Source organism: Salmo salar, chromosome 16, assembly GCF_965601325.2.
Source record: "Salmo salar chromosome 16, fSalSal1, whole genome shotgun sequence".
Lineage (NCBI taxonomy): Eukaryota > Metazoa > Chordata > Actinopteri > Salmoniformes > Salmonidae > Salmo > Salmo salar.
In genome coordinates this window covers 69,196,174-69,213,774 of record NC_138306.1, presented here as the reverse complement: position 1 = coordinate 69,213,774, position 17,601 = coordinate 69,196,174, and the positions used below count along the sequence as shown (strand labels likewise).

Below are 17,601 nucleotides of genomic sequence, written 5' to 3'. Positions count from 1 at the left end.
CCCCATCTCCGTGGCCCGTTGGGCCCTTTGATGTACAGGGATGTGTGGGATCTGGGGCAGCCCCGTCTGTGGAGCTGTCAACCAGAAGAGAGGCCTCCTCCTCGTCGGGTTACCCAGGAAAGAGTGAACCATGGCTGGACACGGTCGTGGCTACGGACAAAGTGGAAGCGTGGAGGGCTGGATGGAAGCTTCAAGGTCCCTCTGATCTGATGGGACAGTCAAAGGCCTAGCTGATTACTCGCTATCCCATTAAGCCTCTGTTCTTCTCGCTGTGATACAGCCAGAAGAGATGGAGAGACAAGGGCCACGATTGTTCTTTAATCCTGGGACTGATATGGTTGTGTCACAGAAGACTCCAGGGAATATTGTTTGTGGAATATCTGTACAACATTTATGTCTGTGTTCTCTAGGATAAGTAGGCCATCTTTGAAGTGAAGGCAAGAACTAGATACATGTAATTGTTATGAAAAGCTGATTTAAATCAGTTAAACATAAGCAATCCTTCTTTCATCAGGAGAACATCTAATTCAAATAAATATGGTCTTTCATTTTCTTTCAAAACATGTGCACGGACAACATTAGACAAATAAACATATCTTTGTTATTCCTCCCTCATTTTAACGATTTCAAATGTGTATTGTTCACTGTTATCCTCTGAAAGGCTTTCAAATTTAAAAAGGGCAAGTGACATCAATTTCTTTTTTTATTTATTTAACTAGGCAAATCAGTTAAGAACAAATTCTTATTTAGAATGACGTCCTAACAGTGGGTTCAGGGGCAGAACAACAGATCTTTAGCTTGTCACCTCGGGGATTCGATCTAGCAACCTTTCGGTTACTGGTCCAACGTGCTAACCACTAGGCTACCTGCCGCCCCAGTGCAGCTACAGTAAGTGTGCCCCCATGTGACAAGATGAAGTGAAACAAAAGAGTCACAATACATTTGTTTTTCACTCAAAATTATTATTTTCTGAATATTTGTTCCACAAATTGTAAAATTGTTAAATGAATAGAAAACACTTTTGCAACCAACAAAGATTACTTTACATTTGTCAAGTGTAGTTAGTTAAGTTGATAAGCTGATACACAATCAAAACACAAAACATATGAATATGCGAGAAAGCACGTTAAGTAGTGGTTCTTCAGACAGTATCAAATGATAAGGAATGTTTAGTGGTTACAGTTACATTTTGATGTAGTTACAGTGTTATGAACGAGCATTTATGCAGCACTGCTGCCCTCTGATGGTATGATGGTGCTATTGGAAGTGGCTCCGGGGGGTGAAGTTGCCCTATAGGTACAGATCTAGGATCAGCTTCCCCTCTCCAATCCCAACCTAACCATAGGGGAATGCAAAACTGACAAGATCAGCATTTAGGGGCAACTTCACTCTACACCATTGGAGGAGCTGCAGGTTCCGTGGCTGCAGGTTCCAGAGTGATCACATATGTTCAGGGTGGTTCTGCAGACATGTGATAAACTCCTGCACAGCTTTTCCCTCAAAGCAGATCTGGTACACAGAGGCAAACAACGGAAACCTACAAGACAAAACATTGCACTAAATCTCAATGCAGCAAGAAGTGGTTCCATTAGCAGCACTCACAGATTTGTTGAGGAGAGCTTCAGTTCATATTTGCAGCTAATTTGATGAAAATGTATGTGGTGAATGAGTAGAGGAATATTGGAGGAACATTTGCAAGTCATTAAATGTATTAAAGGTAGGCTCAGTGATGCACTAAGTAAACAAAAATATCAGGCCACAATTTCCACAAGAGCGTTGAAGCATGAGGCTAAACTTCTTCACTATTTTGGTCCCATAGCCATCATGCTGTAGCAGCGTGAAGCGGACCCAGTGTACAGGCGCAGGTACTCTGTGTGACTGTGTGAGAGCACGCAAAGTCCTAAAGTCTCACTTTAAGGTGAAAGAGTTTGTACTCACTTGTTGATCATGTCCCTCTTCTTGAGAATTTTGAACACCTCAGCGGAGGTTTGTGGGCCTTGGAGCTTCTGGCCATTGAGCATCTCAGCCTCTAGCTCTTCAATAGACTGGAAAGGTATGTAACATAGTTACTTAAAGCACACACACACAAGTTTCTTGAAGTGATGGATATGAATATCGTAACTGTTATCAACCTGACAAAACAGTTAAAAGTTGCACTTGGTCACAGCACAGTCACATCCTTGAGTGGTATTTGTCTAGATATGTCACCTTGGACGTCTTGGCGAAGGCCTCGGCCACCTTGCGGTTGCGCCCCCCGTAGCAGGTGGTGATCAGGTCGGCGACCCCACAGCTCTCCAGGAAGGTCACGGAGGACACCTGGCCCTTACAGAACAGCTTGGTGAAGGCGATCATCTCCATCAGCCCTAGCCGGATCACCGCAGCCTTGGTGTTGTCCCCAAAGCCCAGACCGTCACAGAACCCAGCGCCCACCGCTACAATATTCTGGGAAGGAGAGAGTGGGAAAGGAACCACAAGTGTTATCTGCAGTTTTCTACTCTATTTCTATCAATATTATGATTCATGGTTTGTAAAAATAAATATTTGACTATGTGAGCACATAAAACAGAGTTACAGTGCAACGAAACATAGGCCTCCTGTGTAAGAGCAGGACGTAGCTAGATGGAGCAGAAGTTGTTCTCTTTTGAGTTGAAATGTAAATTGTACCTTAAGAGCCCCACAGAGTTCTACTGTGTCACTCTCCTGCACCACAGTGATCCTGAAGTTGGGAGTCTGCAGCAGCTCTTTAAAGATATGTCCGTTTGCTTCGTTCTTAGCTCCTGTTTAGGTAGTGATAGAAAGTCAATGTACAAATAACTGCATCAGTGGGAGTTGCAACACAAGCCGAGGGGGACACAAAACATTACAGCACTGTTCTAGATAATATTATGGAAAAATGTCTTACCAATTGTGGTCTCACAGAACTTCTCATCAGCCACTTCGTTGGCAATGTTGGCCCCCATCAGGACGCTAACCTCGATTTCCAGTTTCTCACGGATGATGTCAGAGATGAGCTTCAAGCCCTCGGGGCCTTCATCGATGCCCTGAATAAGGACCAGGGCAGAAAAGAGATATTAGGCTGCCTTCAATCACTCATTTTGTAACATATACCCTAGTTACCAGCATTTGGGTGGCTGCATTTTTTTTTAGACAAGGCTGCTGTTACATAATGAGTGTAAAATCATAGCCGTGATGATAAATTCATACAGCTGAGACTTTCCCTGAATGATAAGAAGCCCGATATGAAGCCAGAGTAAAGTCAGACGTATACATTTTATAGATTTAAGCAATGGTTTTTCTAAGTGAGAGCTGGTGTGAAAATGAGCTAAATGACATTACTTTGATGAGGGATATCCCAATGGTTCCCTGTGTAATATGAGGTTTCATCTGATCACATAGCCTCCCAATGAACTGATGTGGAATGACAAAGATCAGTATGCTGGCCCCTTTCACCGCTTCTGTGATTTCTGGAACAGCAACCTGGTAAATTGGAGCGGGAAAAGATAGCATGATACATTGTACTATTCATGATGGATGTTACTGTGTAGTAGCATTTATCGTGAATCTACATTACGCAGTGGAGGCTGCTGAGGGGAGGACTGCTCATAATAATGGCTGGAACGGAGCAAATGGAATGGCATCAAACACGTAGAGACCATGGGTTTGATACCAATCCATTTTTTTCCGCTCCAGCCATTACCGCGATCCCTTCCACCCCAATCAAGGTGCCACCAACCTCCTGTGATTACAATATGTTATGTGATGTTATTTTGTTACAGGGTCGTTTAAGGAATTGACATAAGGGACGGCTGGATACAATAACACACACATTAAGTCTTGGCACAGTGGAAAGCAAGGTATGTCATACTGGTAGGCCGTTCATAGAATGCCAACTACCTTTAGAATCTATTTATGAAGGTATATTCTGGCCGGGGGAGTTTTGTTAAGAGCCCCGACGCTCGTTCTGAACGTTAACATGCATCACTTGCGGTACGGTTTTGGAAATATAAGGAAAGTATCTTTCATAGCAGCGAGAAAGAATCTCAAAAAAACGTACGTCTAAATTACTACACACCTTTTATAGTATGTCTGGGAATTTCCAGGGACCTCACAATATCATATTATCACGATATTTAGGAGCCAATACGATATGTATTGCGATTCTCACAATTCTATGTATTGCGATTCGATAATGTGATTTTATTGCGATTCGATGTTCCAAACTGTTCACCATAGCTGCAGAGGGACAAGCAAGAACATGAGAAAACGAGTTTGGATCAGTCATGGAAATAAAAGTGCTGAAAACAAATTGACTCCCCATTTAAAAAGGAGATGGAGAACAAGCTATGTAGGAAAAATACTGGACAACTAACAAAAAAAATCCTATTGCGATATTGTCAAAACTACATGATATATTGTCAAAATAATATCCTGATATGTAACTGTCTAGACTTCTTACCCCAGCACTATTTTATAAGGTTAGGGTTTGTGTTCCCATATGGACATGTTACAGTGCTTTACTAAGGAAGCCTAATGGAAGGCAGAGAAGACCATGATATTGATCCCATACTATGCATACACACTGCCCTATGGTTCAGTGCAAACCTGATACAGTAAGTCTATCTTTTTTATATGAAAGATTATTTCTCACTCATATGAAAGATAATTCCATGTCTCAAAAACCGCGATGATTATTGACGTTTCTGAACTTTAAAACAAAGATGGGATTGTAGTTTACATGGGCCCACCGGTAAACAGCGCTTATAGCTGATATCCCTAGGGATAAGGCAGAATGCCTTGTTAATGCCTTGGGTTCTTGAGAACAACACCACACGGATACGTTATCAACTCTGTATAGGTCAAACTTCACTCATCTTATCTGCGTGTGTCCTTTTACACAACCGCAAAGCATGTCCGGAGATAACGTTAACTCCAGATGTATTGCCCAACTCAATGATTTGTAAACTCGAGGCAAAAATCTAATATTAAACAAAACACAATACTAACCACATTTTTGGGAAGCTTGTGACCGGGGAGGTATTTGACGTTCTCATGCTCTGTGTTGATGATTTCTGTTAACTTTTTGCCATCGATCATCTCTTCAAACACCCACATGTTAACAATGGGGTCAAACCTGTTGGATCCCTTTACATTGTGACCGACGATTTTGGCTATCGCAGAGCCCCTAGGAGATGATGAAAACGGATTAGTTTGGAGGGCAATGGAATAACAGCATTCATATTTTCAAAATCCCAGTCGCAAAATGAACAACATGCCAAATATATCTTGGGGGTACCATAACCAGATTACAACAGTACACGAAATGGCTTGCATATCCCCAAGCCTACATTCAATGAATGTAAATCAAACTTCTATGTTTGAGCTTCTATGAAACTACAAGCAAGTTGTCAATTTAGCCAAAGATCAGCACTTAGTTTGCTACATTATGAATCAATGAGTGGAATTCATGATACAATTTTGTCGAATGCAGGCACATGCAAATAGAGAAAGCCCATAAATATACCAGTTTCCAGATCCAACGATGCACACTTTCTTAGCAGGCATTTTTAAGGTAGAGTAGCAGCCACGATTCCTGTTAAGTGTTAAGGGATCAGTAAAATGCCGTGTTTATAACCATGTCCATAACTTCCTTATACGCCCTAGTCGTGTGGGCAGCACATTATTTTTAGCACACCGCCCTTTTACCCTGTATATAAAAGAAGGGAAAGGTTTGTACAGGTTAGATAACAGTAGGGTTATTCTGGGTGTGCCACCACGACGAACCTGTCATGACAAGTATGGAGAGACGTTTATGCATGGAGAAAGTCCTATAATTTTCTCGATTTGCCGAGCTCGGGGAGATACAAAATTCTCACTGTTTGTCATGCAACACGACTGAAATATATGCCGGCGGTAGCTCGATGGGGTATGTGCAGGATATATTTGAAGACGTGTTCTATTTCTACAACTGCAACCTATTTCGACAAACTTTGTATGCTACAATTTTCCCTATTGTTTTGCCAATGCGGAAGTCCTTTCATGGAATTGAATCACATGACTCCAGTTCCGTGTCGCGTCATCGTGAAGCCTGTTAGCAGCGATTTGGATCATGTTAACCCCAAGCTCACGACCTATCTAGCTAGCACGCCACTGTTTTTATACGAATATATTGTGATGGATTACTTAATTAGTCGTTTAGATAGTTTTTCATGAACGATAGCTATGTGTTTTGTAAAGCCATAAACCGAAGAAATCCATCTGTGAGCAAGGCCTTCAAGTTAGCAAATCAGACTAGAGTGCTGTGTGACTAGCTGTCAAGCTAGCTAACGTTTCTGGCAAGGTTTGTAGCTTGTTAGCTAGCTATAACGTTGGCTATGACTATGCAAGGAGAAACCGCCACGGCAATACGAATATCGGACAGTGAAGGGAAACTGGATGTCTTTCCCCAGAAAGGAACGCCTGGTAGTTCTGGGAGAGGGAGTTCTAAAGGCTGGCAGTACAGGTATGCTGACTGTCTAGCTAGCTAGGCTAATTATCTGGCTAACCAATCGTGCAAACCTAGTTAGCTGCTGTGATTTTGTTTGGTTAATAGGCAGTGCAACACACATCTTCAGTTGGTAACGTTAACTAGCAAGCCCTTGGTCAAATGTTAGCTGTCTAGCCAGCTATGGTTTCTAGCTTTTCTAGCTGAGCTTACCGACTTAGCTATTAGTTAACAGGCTAGTCAGAGTTGAATCCGAGGTTCTTCTGGAGTTGAACTTTGCCAACCCATTGCTGTTATTGTAGGATAACTAGCTTTTTTGCTAACTGTCAATCATTTTCTCTATCTCTGCTCTGCAGTGACCACATGGAAAATATTGATGGTTACCTGATGAAATACACCAACCTGGTAACAGGATGGCAATATAGGTGAGTGGGCAGCCCAGGTTGAAGAACATTGATTAAACAGTGCTATGCATTTAGTAAAAGTTTTTACAATTTGATCAAATCAACTAAACATACTATTGAATTGATTCAATGCTTTGCCAACAAGCATCTTGAGCTCAAGGGCATTGGGCCAGTAACCAAAAGGTCACTGGTTCGAATCCCTGAGCCGACTAGATGAAAAATCTGTCTATGCCCTCGCAAGGCACCCAACCTTATTTTCTTCTATAAGTCATGTAAATCGCTCTCTATAAGAGCGTCTGCTAAATTACTCAAACGTTTTGATTGAAAGTTCTGCTCTTCATGCAGGTTCTTTGTCCTCAACAATGAGGCAGGGTTGTTGGAGTACTTTGTCAATGAGCAGTCCAGGCCCCAGAAACCTCGCGGGACTCTCCCCTTGGCAGGGGCGGTCATATCCCCCAGCGACGAGGACTCGCACACCTTCACAGTTAATGCCATCAGTGGGGAGCAATACAAGCTCCGAGGTGAAACGCACACACTATTGTCTGTCTCTCACACTCCTCACCAATCAAAACAGCTACAACAACTCATACAAGAGTGTCATGCTGTTTGAGTAGTCTACTACTGGACATGTATGGTTTGCATTTCAACACAATGTTGTTATATCCTCAATGCATCAGTCAGTAGTTGGACAGGCAAGATGCACATCTAGTCACTGTCAGACTATTATACCAAGACTTCAGGAAGGGGAGAAAGCATGTAAAACATATCCAAATCAATACACGATAATGGCGGTTTTCTCATTATCCTCGGTCGGCAAGGGATAACATTGTCGTTATTGATCCATGCGGAGAGATTCACTCTGCTGCACTGTAACGAGCTCACTCTGTTCAGGCACCAAACTAAAGAAAACCGACCGAAACAGGGATGCACTAACTGAACATACCCAATAGGAAACTCATTTGAATTTTCAGTTGCAAAACATTTTGCAACCGTGTGCACTAATGAATGTGACCCTGTGGTGTTGTCTCCCAGCCACGGACGCCAAAGAGAGACAGCACTGGGTGAGCCGGCTGCAGATCTGCACGCAGCACCACACTGAGGCCATGGGGAAGGTAAAGGCAAGGGCTTTTCGTCTGACACGCACCCAATTGACAGGCGCATACACACAGTTGCATGCGCACACACACGCGCACACACACTTGCATGCATGCGCACACACACTTGCATGCATGCGCACACACACTTGCATGCATGCGCACACACACTTGCATGCATGCGCACACACACTTGCATGCATGCGCACACACACTTGCATGCATGCGCACACACACTTGCATGTATGCGCACACACACTTGCATGCATGCGCACACACACAGTTGCATGCATGCGCACACACACAGTTGCATGCATGCGCACACACACGCATGCACACACACGCATACACACACACACATAGTTGCATGCATACACACACACACACAGTTGCGCACACACACACACACAGTTGCATGCATACATACACACACACACACACACACACTCACCATCACAAGCTCTTTCTCACTCACAACAACGTTTTCCCTTAATCCAGACACTCTCTACTAGCTCGTTTTGTTACGCAATTCCATTGATCGTGTCCATGGTTGCCTGTAACATGAGCTTCATAACAGAAGTGGAGAGCGGATGTCTGGTATTTAGATTAGATGTAGTAGTGCTTGTGCTTGATAATGAGAACACATTGATGGGGAACTCTAGCTGCTATTCATTTAGCTTAGTTATGAGCCAAGACCATCCTAGATGCCGGACTTTGAGTGTAGTGTTGTAACACACCAAAGACACCCCTGGCTGCATCATAGCAGACAAATGGGGATGTGACACTTCCTTAAAAAACAAGTTTGATCTTATTGTTCCTGGCTGAAGTCAGTGAGTCTGTATTACTCAGTGGGATTTCCTTCCAAACAGATGTACATTTTCTATTGAAATACTGATAAGACAGAATGTGACGAACCACAAGCATGATGCAAACTCTATTCTTGGATAAATTGTGGCGTAACCATAACGACTCGATTCAGTGCACTTCATTATTGGCCTTAATTCGTCTCGCATCTTGAGCACTTGAGTTGAAGACAATCAACATTTACAGAGCACACTGACATGACACCATAAGGTCACACAAATAGTCACAAACAAGATGGCTCCATAGGTTAAGATTCCCCTAGGTACAGACCTAGGATCCTTTTCCCCTACCACAATCCTAGCTGTAACTAATGGAGATAGAGGACTCATCATTGATATAACTCGTTTTAACATGGACATTTCCATTGAGTGCTTCCACCATTTTTAAAGTAGTCAACTGGTGGGAATTCCTATAAGTTGGGAGCAATCAGCCAATGACAATGGCCTAAGTCTCAATGTCGCTGCCCATGCTGTCACACACACACACACACACACACACACACACACACACACACACACACACACTATAATGGCACAGATACGAAGATGAGGCCTCGATCTCTATGCTGTAACCATTAGTGAGGGAAATGCTAAACTGACCCAATATCCGAGTCTAAGGGGCAACTTTACTTACATTCCACAAGCTCCAATGATCAAAATATACTGCTCCAATGATCAAAATATACTTTTCTGAAGAGCCTATCACAGATGACATTCACTGTATGACAAATTTGTTGACCGTCTTGTCTTTGTCCAGAGTAACCCTCCGCCCAAGTCTCGCAGCTACTCCATGGCGTCTCAGGGGAGCGCCAGCTCGCCCCTGTCCCAGCGCAGGCCCAGCCAGCTCCAGAACCAGAATGCTGCCTCCTTCTTCAGCATGACTCAGCTCCACAAGGGCTCCTCGCTGTACTCCTCCAAGAGGTCCCTGCTGCCCGACCATCTGCTTGATGCCAGAGAGGTAGGCTGGGGATAGGGATGGTAGCTGTTACCTCATGAACCAAAATAGAACTGGGGTTTAGCGTAGCTTGAAGGTTATTTTTGTTCTTTTTCTCCGTGTTTTGTATTTTCCATCAGGTTTTATTTTGTTAGAACTTTGCGTCTCAACAGGAATAGCCGGTGGTAGAGAGAAGAATATCTCTTCTGCCTTATTTGAAATGTATTGTCATAGAGGTATTCTCTTCTTAGTCTCTTTACCTGTCTTTACCCAGCTTTTTTTGTTTAGTGTAATTTTATGAAGATCGTTCATCTAGGACTAGGTTACAGGGACTTCTTGTTTTCATCTAATGATGGATACATTAAGCACATTTGTACATCGGTATCAACTTACTCCTCCGGTTCCTTCCGCTCTTCTTTACGCCCAGATGATGACCCAGGCCCAGGGCCAGCACCGAGACCTGATCCAGACCATCGAGGGCCTGCCCCCGGCCGTGGGCCCCCTCTCCCCGCTGGACCAGGACCTGCTGATGCTCAAGGCCACCTCCATGGCCACCATGAACTGCCTCAACGATTGCCTGCACATCCTGCAGCTGCAGCAGGTGGCCCGCCAGAGGAGCTCCCTGGGAGGTGAGGGTGACCGCTGGGGGCCTGGAGGGGAGGGGGAGTAGGTCACTACTGGTGACAGTAATGAGTGTTCATTTATGGATGAACTCCAATGAAAAGAAAGGGATCTGTGTACATGCACTGTTAGTTTTTTCAGTGGGTAGATCTTTATTGCCAGGCTTTCTCAGATTTGCCTTCTAGATGATGGTTAGTTTACCACTGAAGAGAGCAAGGTAGAAACTGTTTCAGTTACCTTTTCTTTGACCCATTTCTCAAAGTTAGCCATGGAAGTCTACATGGATTAAATGTGTTTTGTTTCCAAGAAGGGTTTTAGTCATGTTTAGTTGTATGTGACATGTACTAGACACCCAGCATGTGCTTGCACAATTCTACCTCACAAATCATGGAATTGCACATGTTGACCCTCCCAGTCCAGATGTACTCCGAAAGTTTTCTCCGAAAGCCGACAGTGGAATTATTTTCCATAATTGATGAGGCAGCGGTACTTATTCTTACCGGCTGTCTAGGCTGGTAACCAGATCGCTCATTGGGTAACTGAGTAATAACAGCTCTCCCAATTAACCTCCTTTTTGATCACACCGCACCATACTGACAGCCAAGAGACTTACCAAAAGTGTATGGCTGCAATGATCTCAGCCATTTCTTTTGACACAGACAACCAGACACTGTGGAATTGGGGAAACAGTGAAAAGCAGTCACAAGTTCCCGGTTTGACGTAGGAGATCATAAGATCTTGTTACCTGGCATCCATATTTCATTAGACCCACGAACAGGACAGAACCCGGGGACTAGCCAATCAGGAAAAGTTGTCAAGGATTGTATGGGCCGTGCTAATTTGAATGGGCCTCGCCTCCCACCCAAACACTAACCCACCAATCAGGCGGTTTCCTGTTGGCGGGGCATAAAACGTATCTCAATACTCCCTGTGTACCGGGGATCGGGTTAACGTCTCATCCTGTGGTCCTAGGGAACTGTCAGGGGAATACGCCAGCCTGGGTCTTTTTTTGAATGGTCGCTGGCTACAACCTTGTTGTTTTGGTCTGGTAGCCTCAAGGGGCCTTGTAGCATAGCCTAGCATGAGTACCTCTGAGCTAAAGGTCGTGGCGGCCGCCGCTGTGTCGGGTGTTACAGGGCCCACTATCGAGTGGCTGGAGCCCAAGCTGCCGGACATCCTGAAGAATGGCGGGCCCTTGGACAGCTTCAGCACCGAGGGAGGGCCGCTGGAGGGTAGCCTCCTGGAGCTCAGTGCCACGGAGCCCTGCAGTTTCTCAGGGGTAAGGACACAGAACATTACTAGACCCAAAAAGGCTTTTCCCACTATCGAGCCAAACTGTACTGACCTGAGGCTGTATGTATCAAGCTCTGAGTAGGAGTGGCCTGGTTACGCATCCAGCATAGTTACTGGAACTGTGCTAGAAAGGGCGACGTGAAAAGAAAGTATTTGAAAAGTGATAGGCGCCTCTCTTTGGACAGGACAATTTGACTTAAGTACTTTTTATTTAATAATTAAATGTATAGCATTGTTTCCAATGATCAATGTGTCCATGGTCAGGTGAGGACGATGGTAAATATAACTAAATAAAGGCCTTTTATTTTCAATCATGGCTTTTTGTTGTAGGTACTTTAGTTTGACTGTTTTTCAAGATGCAAGCCACAACTTTTGTTCTTAACGTAAATATTGTTGCATGCCCTGCCAGGAGGAGATTGACGGGGAGGACGAGGTGGAGGACGCCTTCACGGAAAAGGAGGAGGAACTGGGGGCGGTGGAGGAGGAACGCAGTGTCATCCTACACCTGCTCTCGCAGCTCAAGCTGGGCATGGACCTCACGCGGGTAGGTCGAGTTCCACAACGCTCACACCACAACCCCCCCCCCCCCCCCCCCCGGCCGTGGCCTGGACACCGCCTGAAACATATGGGTGGACCAAGGCCCAGCCTGAAACGTGCATCGGGCTGGACCAAGGCCCAGCTAGACAGACCGTAGTGGTGTCTTGTTTCCCGTCGTCTGATTGGCTAATGTAAAGGACTGCAGTTAAGAAATGCCTCTGTCGTTTCGCTTTTCTTGTTGACTTCATAGTAGAGCTGGACGATATGGACTAAAATCCATATTGCGATGAATTGATGCGATAACAATAAATAGAACGATGTGTTTTAAAGTTAAAGTGCACCAGTTGTATTTGCGTTAACCTTTAAACTAATACTACTAGTGTGATGGTTTTAGCCATAAGTTGTCCCATTAACAATCCTCCATATTAGCAAACTTATTTCATTTCAGACTTCACATTTCTCTAATATAGGCTACAAAATGCCTGCGATAAGTGATCTGTATGGTCGGCGTCGATCATTTTCGATTATCGTCACAGCTCTACTTCAGTGAAATTCAGTTTCCCATGGTTAGCAGCTAGTGTAGGCTCAAAGCCTGTGTGTCGGATGGTAGTTAGTCAAGACATAAAAAGAGAATGTGTTCTCAAATTCCAATTGACGCTTTAAAAAAAATCTTTACCTCATAGCTACATGTCATTATAGATCACACACTAGATTATTGAACAATTGTCAACCCAACCCGCTTTATTAAAGGTCATAAATAGTTCTGTCTCCTCAGGTGGTGCTGCCCACCTTCATCCTGGAGAAGCGCTCCTTACTAGAGATGTACGCTGACTTCATGTCCCACCCGGACCTGTTTGTAGCCATCACAGACGGCCAAGGGCCCGAGGAGCGCATGGTGTGCTTCGTCGAGTACTACCTCACCTCCTTCCACGAGGGCCGCAAGGGCGCCATCGCCAAGAAGCCCTATAACCCCATCATCGGCGAGAGCTTCCACTGCTCCTGGAGGGTGCCCAGGTCAGGGGAACCCGCCAAGGATGCCCCCTCGCCCCCCTCTCCTCCCCAGGGAAGCCCCACCACCGAGGGGGAGGACGGTAGTTACCAGTTGCGCTTCGTGGCTGAGCAGGTGTCCCATCACCCGCCCGTGTCGGGCTTCTACGCCGAGTGCCCCGAGAGGCGGATGTGCGTCAACACCCACGTGTGGACCAAGAGCAAGTTCATGGGCATGTCCATCGGGGTGTCCATGATCGGGGAAGGTAAGGCCGGCCAGAGACGGGGTATCAATTATTGCACCGGGTTTGAAATGGAGAGACTCTGTAAGGGATTAGGCCTACTTCCTTCAGACCAATGTCAAAGGGAGAGTGGACATTTCTTCCATACAAGGCTAAAAGTGATCTGTAATATGCATCTAATGCGAACAGGATATAAGGTATAAACCTTAGTGTAAACTATGTGTAGGCTGTCTGTACCTGCTGGAGCATGACGAGGAGTACACGTTCACGCTGCCCTGTGCCTACGCCCGCTCCATCCTTACCGTGCCCTGGGTGGAACTGGGGGGAAAGGTTACCGTGAACTGCACCAAGTCGGGGTACTCCGCAGTCATCACCTTCCAGACCAAGCCCTTCTACGGAGGCAAACTGCACAAGTGAGTGACCCTCACAGAGCGCGCGCACACACACCTGCAAAGGAATTTCTAATGCTTTCATTAAATTGTTACATTGGCTTTTGGTTAGGTTTATGTCCCTGTGCCGTTACAGCTTCATATAGTTAGTTCCATGTTATGTTACTGTGTGTTTTTAGATTTAAACTATTACATTTTTATGGATCCTAGGACTCCCTGGAAAACAGTGACTGTTGAGGAGTGGATTATCCTGGCTAAAGAAAGATTAATTAAAATGTAGTTAATAAACATGTTTGAATAATTGACAAAAGCCACACCTCTTTGGCTTGAAGTGACCTCATTGTTCTGCATCGTTTGCACGGAGAGGCTGTGATTGGTTGATATCGTTGACCATGTGTCCTCCTGCTCTTGTGGCGCCTCACGCAGGGTGACGGCGGAGGTAAAGCACAACGCCACCAGCGCCGTGGTGTGCCGCGTTCAGGGCGAGTGGAACGGCGTGCTCGAGTTCAGCTACCAGAACGGCGACACGCGCATGGTGGATGTCACCAAGCTGCCCGTCACCAAGAAGCGCGTGCGCCCCAACGACAAGCAAGGACCAACTGAATCAAGGTTAGACCAAAAAGTTAATTCATATTGGCATTAATATGCTCAGATTTTGTTTCCGACGCTTTCAGGTGAGGTTGTGGCATTGATGAGGACTGTAGATGAAAAATAAGATGTTTAGTTAATTATGTCTCCTCTGTATTGTTGATTATTGTGCCTTGTCCCATTTAATAGTCATGATGTAAATAACTCTGTTTTTAGGCGCCTGTGGCAGCATGTGACTGAGTCGCTGCGTCAGAAGGACATTGAGAAGGCCACGGAGTACAAGAGGATCCTGGAGGAGAGACAGAGGACCGAGGAGAGACACCGCACTGAGACCGAGACTCCATGGAGGACCAGATATTTTGAGAGCGAGGTACGTAGAACATTGTCTTGACAAACCTTTTCATATTTGGCGCGCTTGCTTCAGTAAGACCTGGGGGAGCACTGGACAGACATGCTTTTGGACAGCTGAAGCAAGCACATTTTCTTCAGGAAACGTTATATCATTGTTTCGTTAAGCGGTCAGGCATTCTGACACCCAGGTTTGCTAGAAGAATGCAAGGATAATGGACACATGATATCTAGTGAGACATTTACAGTTTATATTCAGGAATCAATGGATTTTCTTCTCAGACATTTCTAGGTTGAAATGACAGTTGCGTTTTATTTTATATTTATGTTTTCTATTCTCTTCTCTCTGTGCTAGGGCGAAGGCTGGATGTATCACAAACCACTGTGGAAAACACCCACTCTGAAAACTTAGTCCTACCGGTCAGTGAGATCTATCATCGAACGGGTGTAGCCACGAGACTGACGCTCTTTTGGTTTGTGTGTGTGTGCGCGCGTGAATGTGTGGGGTTACTTCCTAAACGGTCGAGGTAAAGCGCGACCTCCACCTACATGCATACGGATGCAAAAGTATTGGGGAAAGCCCTATAACGTGGTGAAAGGCTATATAGTTTCATCTCCCACTCGTTGTACAACTCAAACCTCAAGGTAGTAGGTACAGGCTTTTGTACTGATGATCACTTTTTGTATAATCCACTCTGAATGAGGACATTTCTCCTTGAACAGATAAAAGGTACTCCATTTACGCCGCGTTCACAATCGTATGACGAGGCGCTCGTTTGGGTTGTTTAAAGTGTTCAAAAATCCCGATTCAGAGGGAGTTTTGTTTTTTTACAGTGACGTCGCGCACTTCCATTCTCGGTCTCGTGTATCTTTCAAAGTACACGATTGACGTTCGACGGTGTGAACTGGATAGCCATATTTTGGGATATGATTGGCACGGCCTGGGTCATGTTCATTAGGGCATGCGGCAGAATGTTTTGAAACGCATTACAACGGTAAATGAGTTATTGGATAAGTACATACAGTCCCTCCCTGTTTGACTTTTCTTCCGTTTGGTGCCTAATGAACATGACCCTGCACATATTATCATGTCACAGCTTGGATAAGACACACACACACACACACACCTTGTCACTACAATGAACAAGTTTAGAATGGGGACAATGTTCCTGAATTCATACTGTAGGTAATTAATGCCGTTACTCCTTTGGTTTTGCACAGACCTCTCCGTTTGGATGATTCCATCGTTCAAAATGATTGACAAGGCTTGGCATAATACAGATAGTATTTTAACGATTTAGCCCCCCCCCCCCCCCCCCCCCCAAAGTGAATGCATTTGTTGATATGAGATGTATGATACAGTAACAATCATTCCTTTCGCAGTCCCAAAGGGATATAGTCCACCTTCCTTGAGGACTTGGAAAATGGAACGCATGATGAGCAATGTCTTTTTGTGTACTGCAAGTATTATTATACTCTGGTTACTATGTCTGAATTCCACAATTTGTTTTCATATGCAAACAAATGTTTTACTTATTTTTCTGGTTAAAAATGAATGTTAATCTCCTGGATGTCCTGCTTTTTACGAGCAGAATATAACTTAATATCGTCACCTTAATTAGTTGGTTTTGAATGAGATTGCTCCCTCGTGGTGCTTCTTTTGAAAAGCTACAGTTATCAAATCTTCCCCCCCCAATGTATGAAATACACAGTACTAGTTGAGTCTCAACACCAACACAGTCAATATCAGCCTGGAAAGGTTCTCCCAACCCCTCTTTTGAGAGGCAGAATGCAAAGAGAAGACCTGCTTGAAGCATGGGATGTGATTTTTAACTCTGCATTGATAAACTACTCTCCACGTCATGGTGCCTTAATCTCTTCCTGTGTGCTTCTCCCCCACCCCCCCCAGGGCCGGATTACCGCATCTGGAAGTCAGCTAATTTACAGCAGTTTCATACTGCTATTCTACACATTTTGGCATGAGCCTGAGAACATTTTGCTGTTTTAAAGCTATATTGAGGCAGTTCTTCACATTAGGCTTTCTGGGGGCCCCCGACCTCCAAGGGGAAGCAACCCCTTGAGGTCGGGGACGCCGGGACACATGCCCTGCGTGCCAGTTCTGTAATCCAGCCCTGTTTGTTTCCCCCGTCACCGCTATGAATGATGCAATGGTATGTAAATATTGGTTGTTTTGGGGGATTTATGTTGCGTTCTTTCCTGTTTTGAAGAAAGACATGTTAGAAGCGCAGACCCCTAAATGGTGTTATACACGTTGACTTTGTTGTTTGGAATATTACTCGTTTGTCTCGCTGACCTGTGAAATGCACTGACATTGAAGGAAACATGACTCTCCTTGTAGACTATGATATGTGTGGTAATGAATGATTAAATAAATTGCCTATCAATTGAGTATCGCGTTAACTCTTTTGCCAAAAAAAAAAAAAAATGCTCATACGACAGTAATATTTAATAACCCGATACATTTTCCTTATTGACTGTGTATTACTTACATCATGAAACTGCTCAGTATTCTAAAGTGGATTCTTTGCCCGACAACGGGTGCATCTCAATACTCTTCAAATTGGCGTTTCTAGTGAGCCACAATCAATAGAAGCTAACTTTCTCTACAATTGTGTGTTTGTCTTACATGGCTAACAGTTTAGGTTGGGTATAAGTTCGAATCCCTCTTCAATATTCCTTATGAAAAGAAGCACTTTCAAATAATACTTTTATTTATTTTCTAAATCAGAATGAACCACAGCTTAAGTGTGTGTGGAGGGGAGGGGAGAGATGTGAACATGTTGACACAGGACAGATTAA

At 44.5% G+C, this 17,601-nt stretch overlaps 2 protein-coding genes across 3 annotated transcripts; one reads left to right on the top strand and one right to left on the bottom strand.

Moving 5' to 3' along the window:
• Window positions 1–690: 690 nt before the first annotated feature.
• On the bottom strand, window positions 691–6,020 carry LOC106574437 (glycerol-3-phosphate dehydrogenase 1-like protein). The gene is made up of 9 exons (XM_014150334.3): window positions 5,782–6,020; window positions 5,522–5,590; window positions 5,005–5,182; window positions 3,337–3,477; window positions 2,903–3,041; window positions 2,665–2,777; window positions 2,209–2,442; window positions 1,939–2,045; window positions 691–1,537 (listed from the first exon to the last, which is right to left on the bottom strand). The coding sequence occupies exons 2-9, from the start codon at window positions 5,560–5,562 to the stop codon at window positions 1,441–1,443; spliced, it is 1,050 nt and encodes a 349-aa protein (XP_014005809.1). The 5' UTR covers window positions 5,563–5,590; window positions 5,782–6,020; the 3' UTR covers window positions 691–1,440.
• On the top strand, window positions 5,644–17,191 carry LOC106574436 (oxysterol-binding protein-related protein 11). Of its 2 annotated transcripts, none has more exons than XM_014150332.3 (13): window positions 5,644–5,923; window positions 6,838–6,906; window positions 7,231–7,406; window positions 7,918–7,997; window positions 9,600–9,800; window positions 10,204–10,405; window positions 11,534–11,676; window positions 12,100–12,234; window positions 13,003–13,480; window positions 13,683–13,869; window positions 14,272–14,454; window positions 14,650–14,803; window positions 15,137–17,191. In XM_014150332.3, exons 1-13 carry the CDS (start codon window positions 5,919–5,921, stop codon window positions 15,191–15,193), a joined length of 2,070 nt encoding a protein of 689 aa, XP_014005807.1. In that variant the 5' UTR covers window positions 5,644–5,918; the 3' UTR covers window positions 15,194–17,191. The 2 variants fall into 2 exon arrangements, with proteins under 2 accessions (XP_014005807.1, XP_014005806.1); XM_014150331.3 differs by lacking the exon at window positions 5,644–5,923 and adding an exon at window positions 6,048–6,499.
• Window positions 17,192–17,601: the final 410 nt, after the last annotated feature.

Coding starts and splice junctions, on each gene's coding strand:
- LOC106574437 (XM_014150334.3), bottom strand. CDS start 5,562: ATGCCTGCTAAGAAAGTGTGCATCGTTGGATCTGGAAACTG. Junction 3,042..3,336: donor TTGGGATATCCCTCATCAAA/GTAATGTCATTT, acceptor GTCCTTATTCAG/GGCATCGATGAAGGCCCCGA. Junction 1,538..1,938: donor AAGAGGGACATGATCAACAA/GTGAGTACAAAC, acceptor TTTGTCTTGTAG/GTTTCCGTTGTTTGCCTCTG.
- LOC106574436 (XM_014150331.3), top strand. CDS start 6,372: ATGACTATGCAAGGAGAAACCGCCACGGCAATACGAATATCGGACAGT. Junction 7,407..7,917: donor GGAGCAATACAAGCTCCGAG/GTGAAACGCACA, acceptor GTTGTCTCCCAG/CCACGGACGCCAAAGAGAGA. Junction 12,235..13,002: donor TGGGCATGGACCTCACGCGG/GTAGGTCGAGTT, acceptor CTGTCTCCTCAG/GTGGTGCTGCCCACCTTCAT.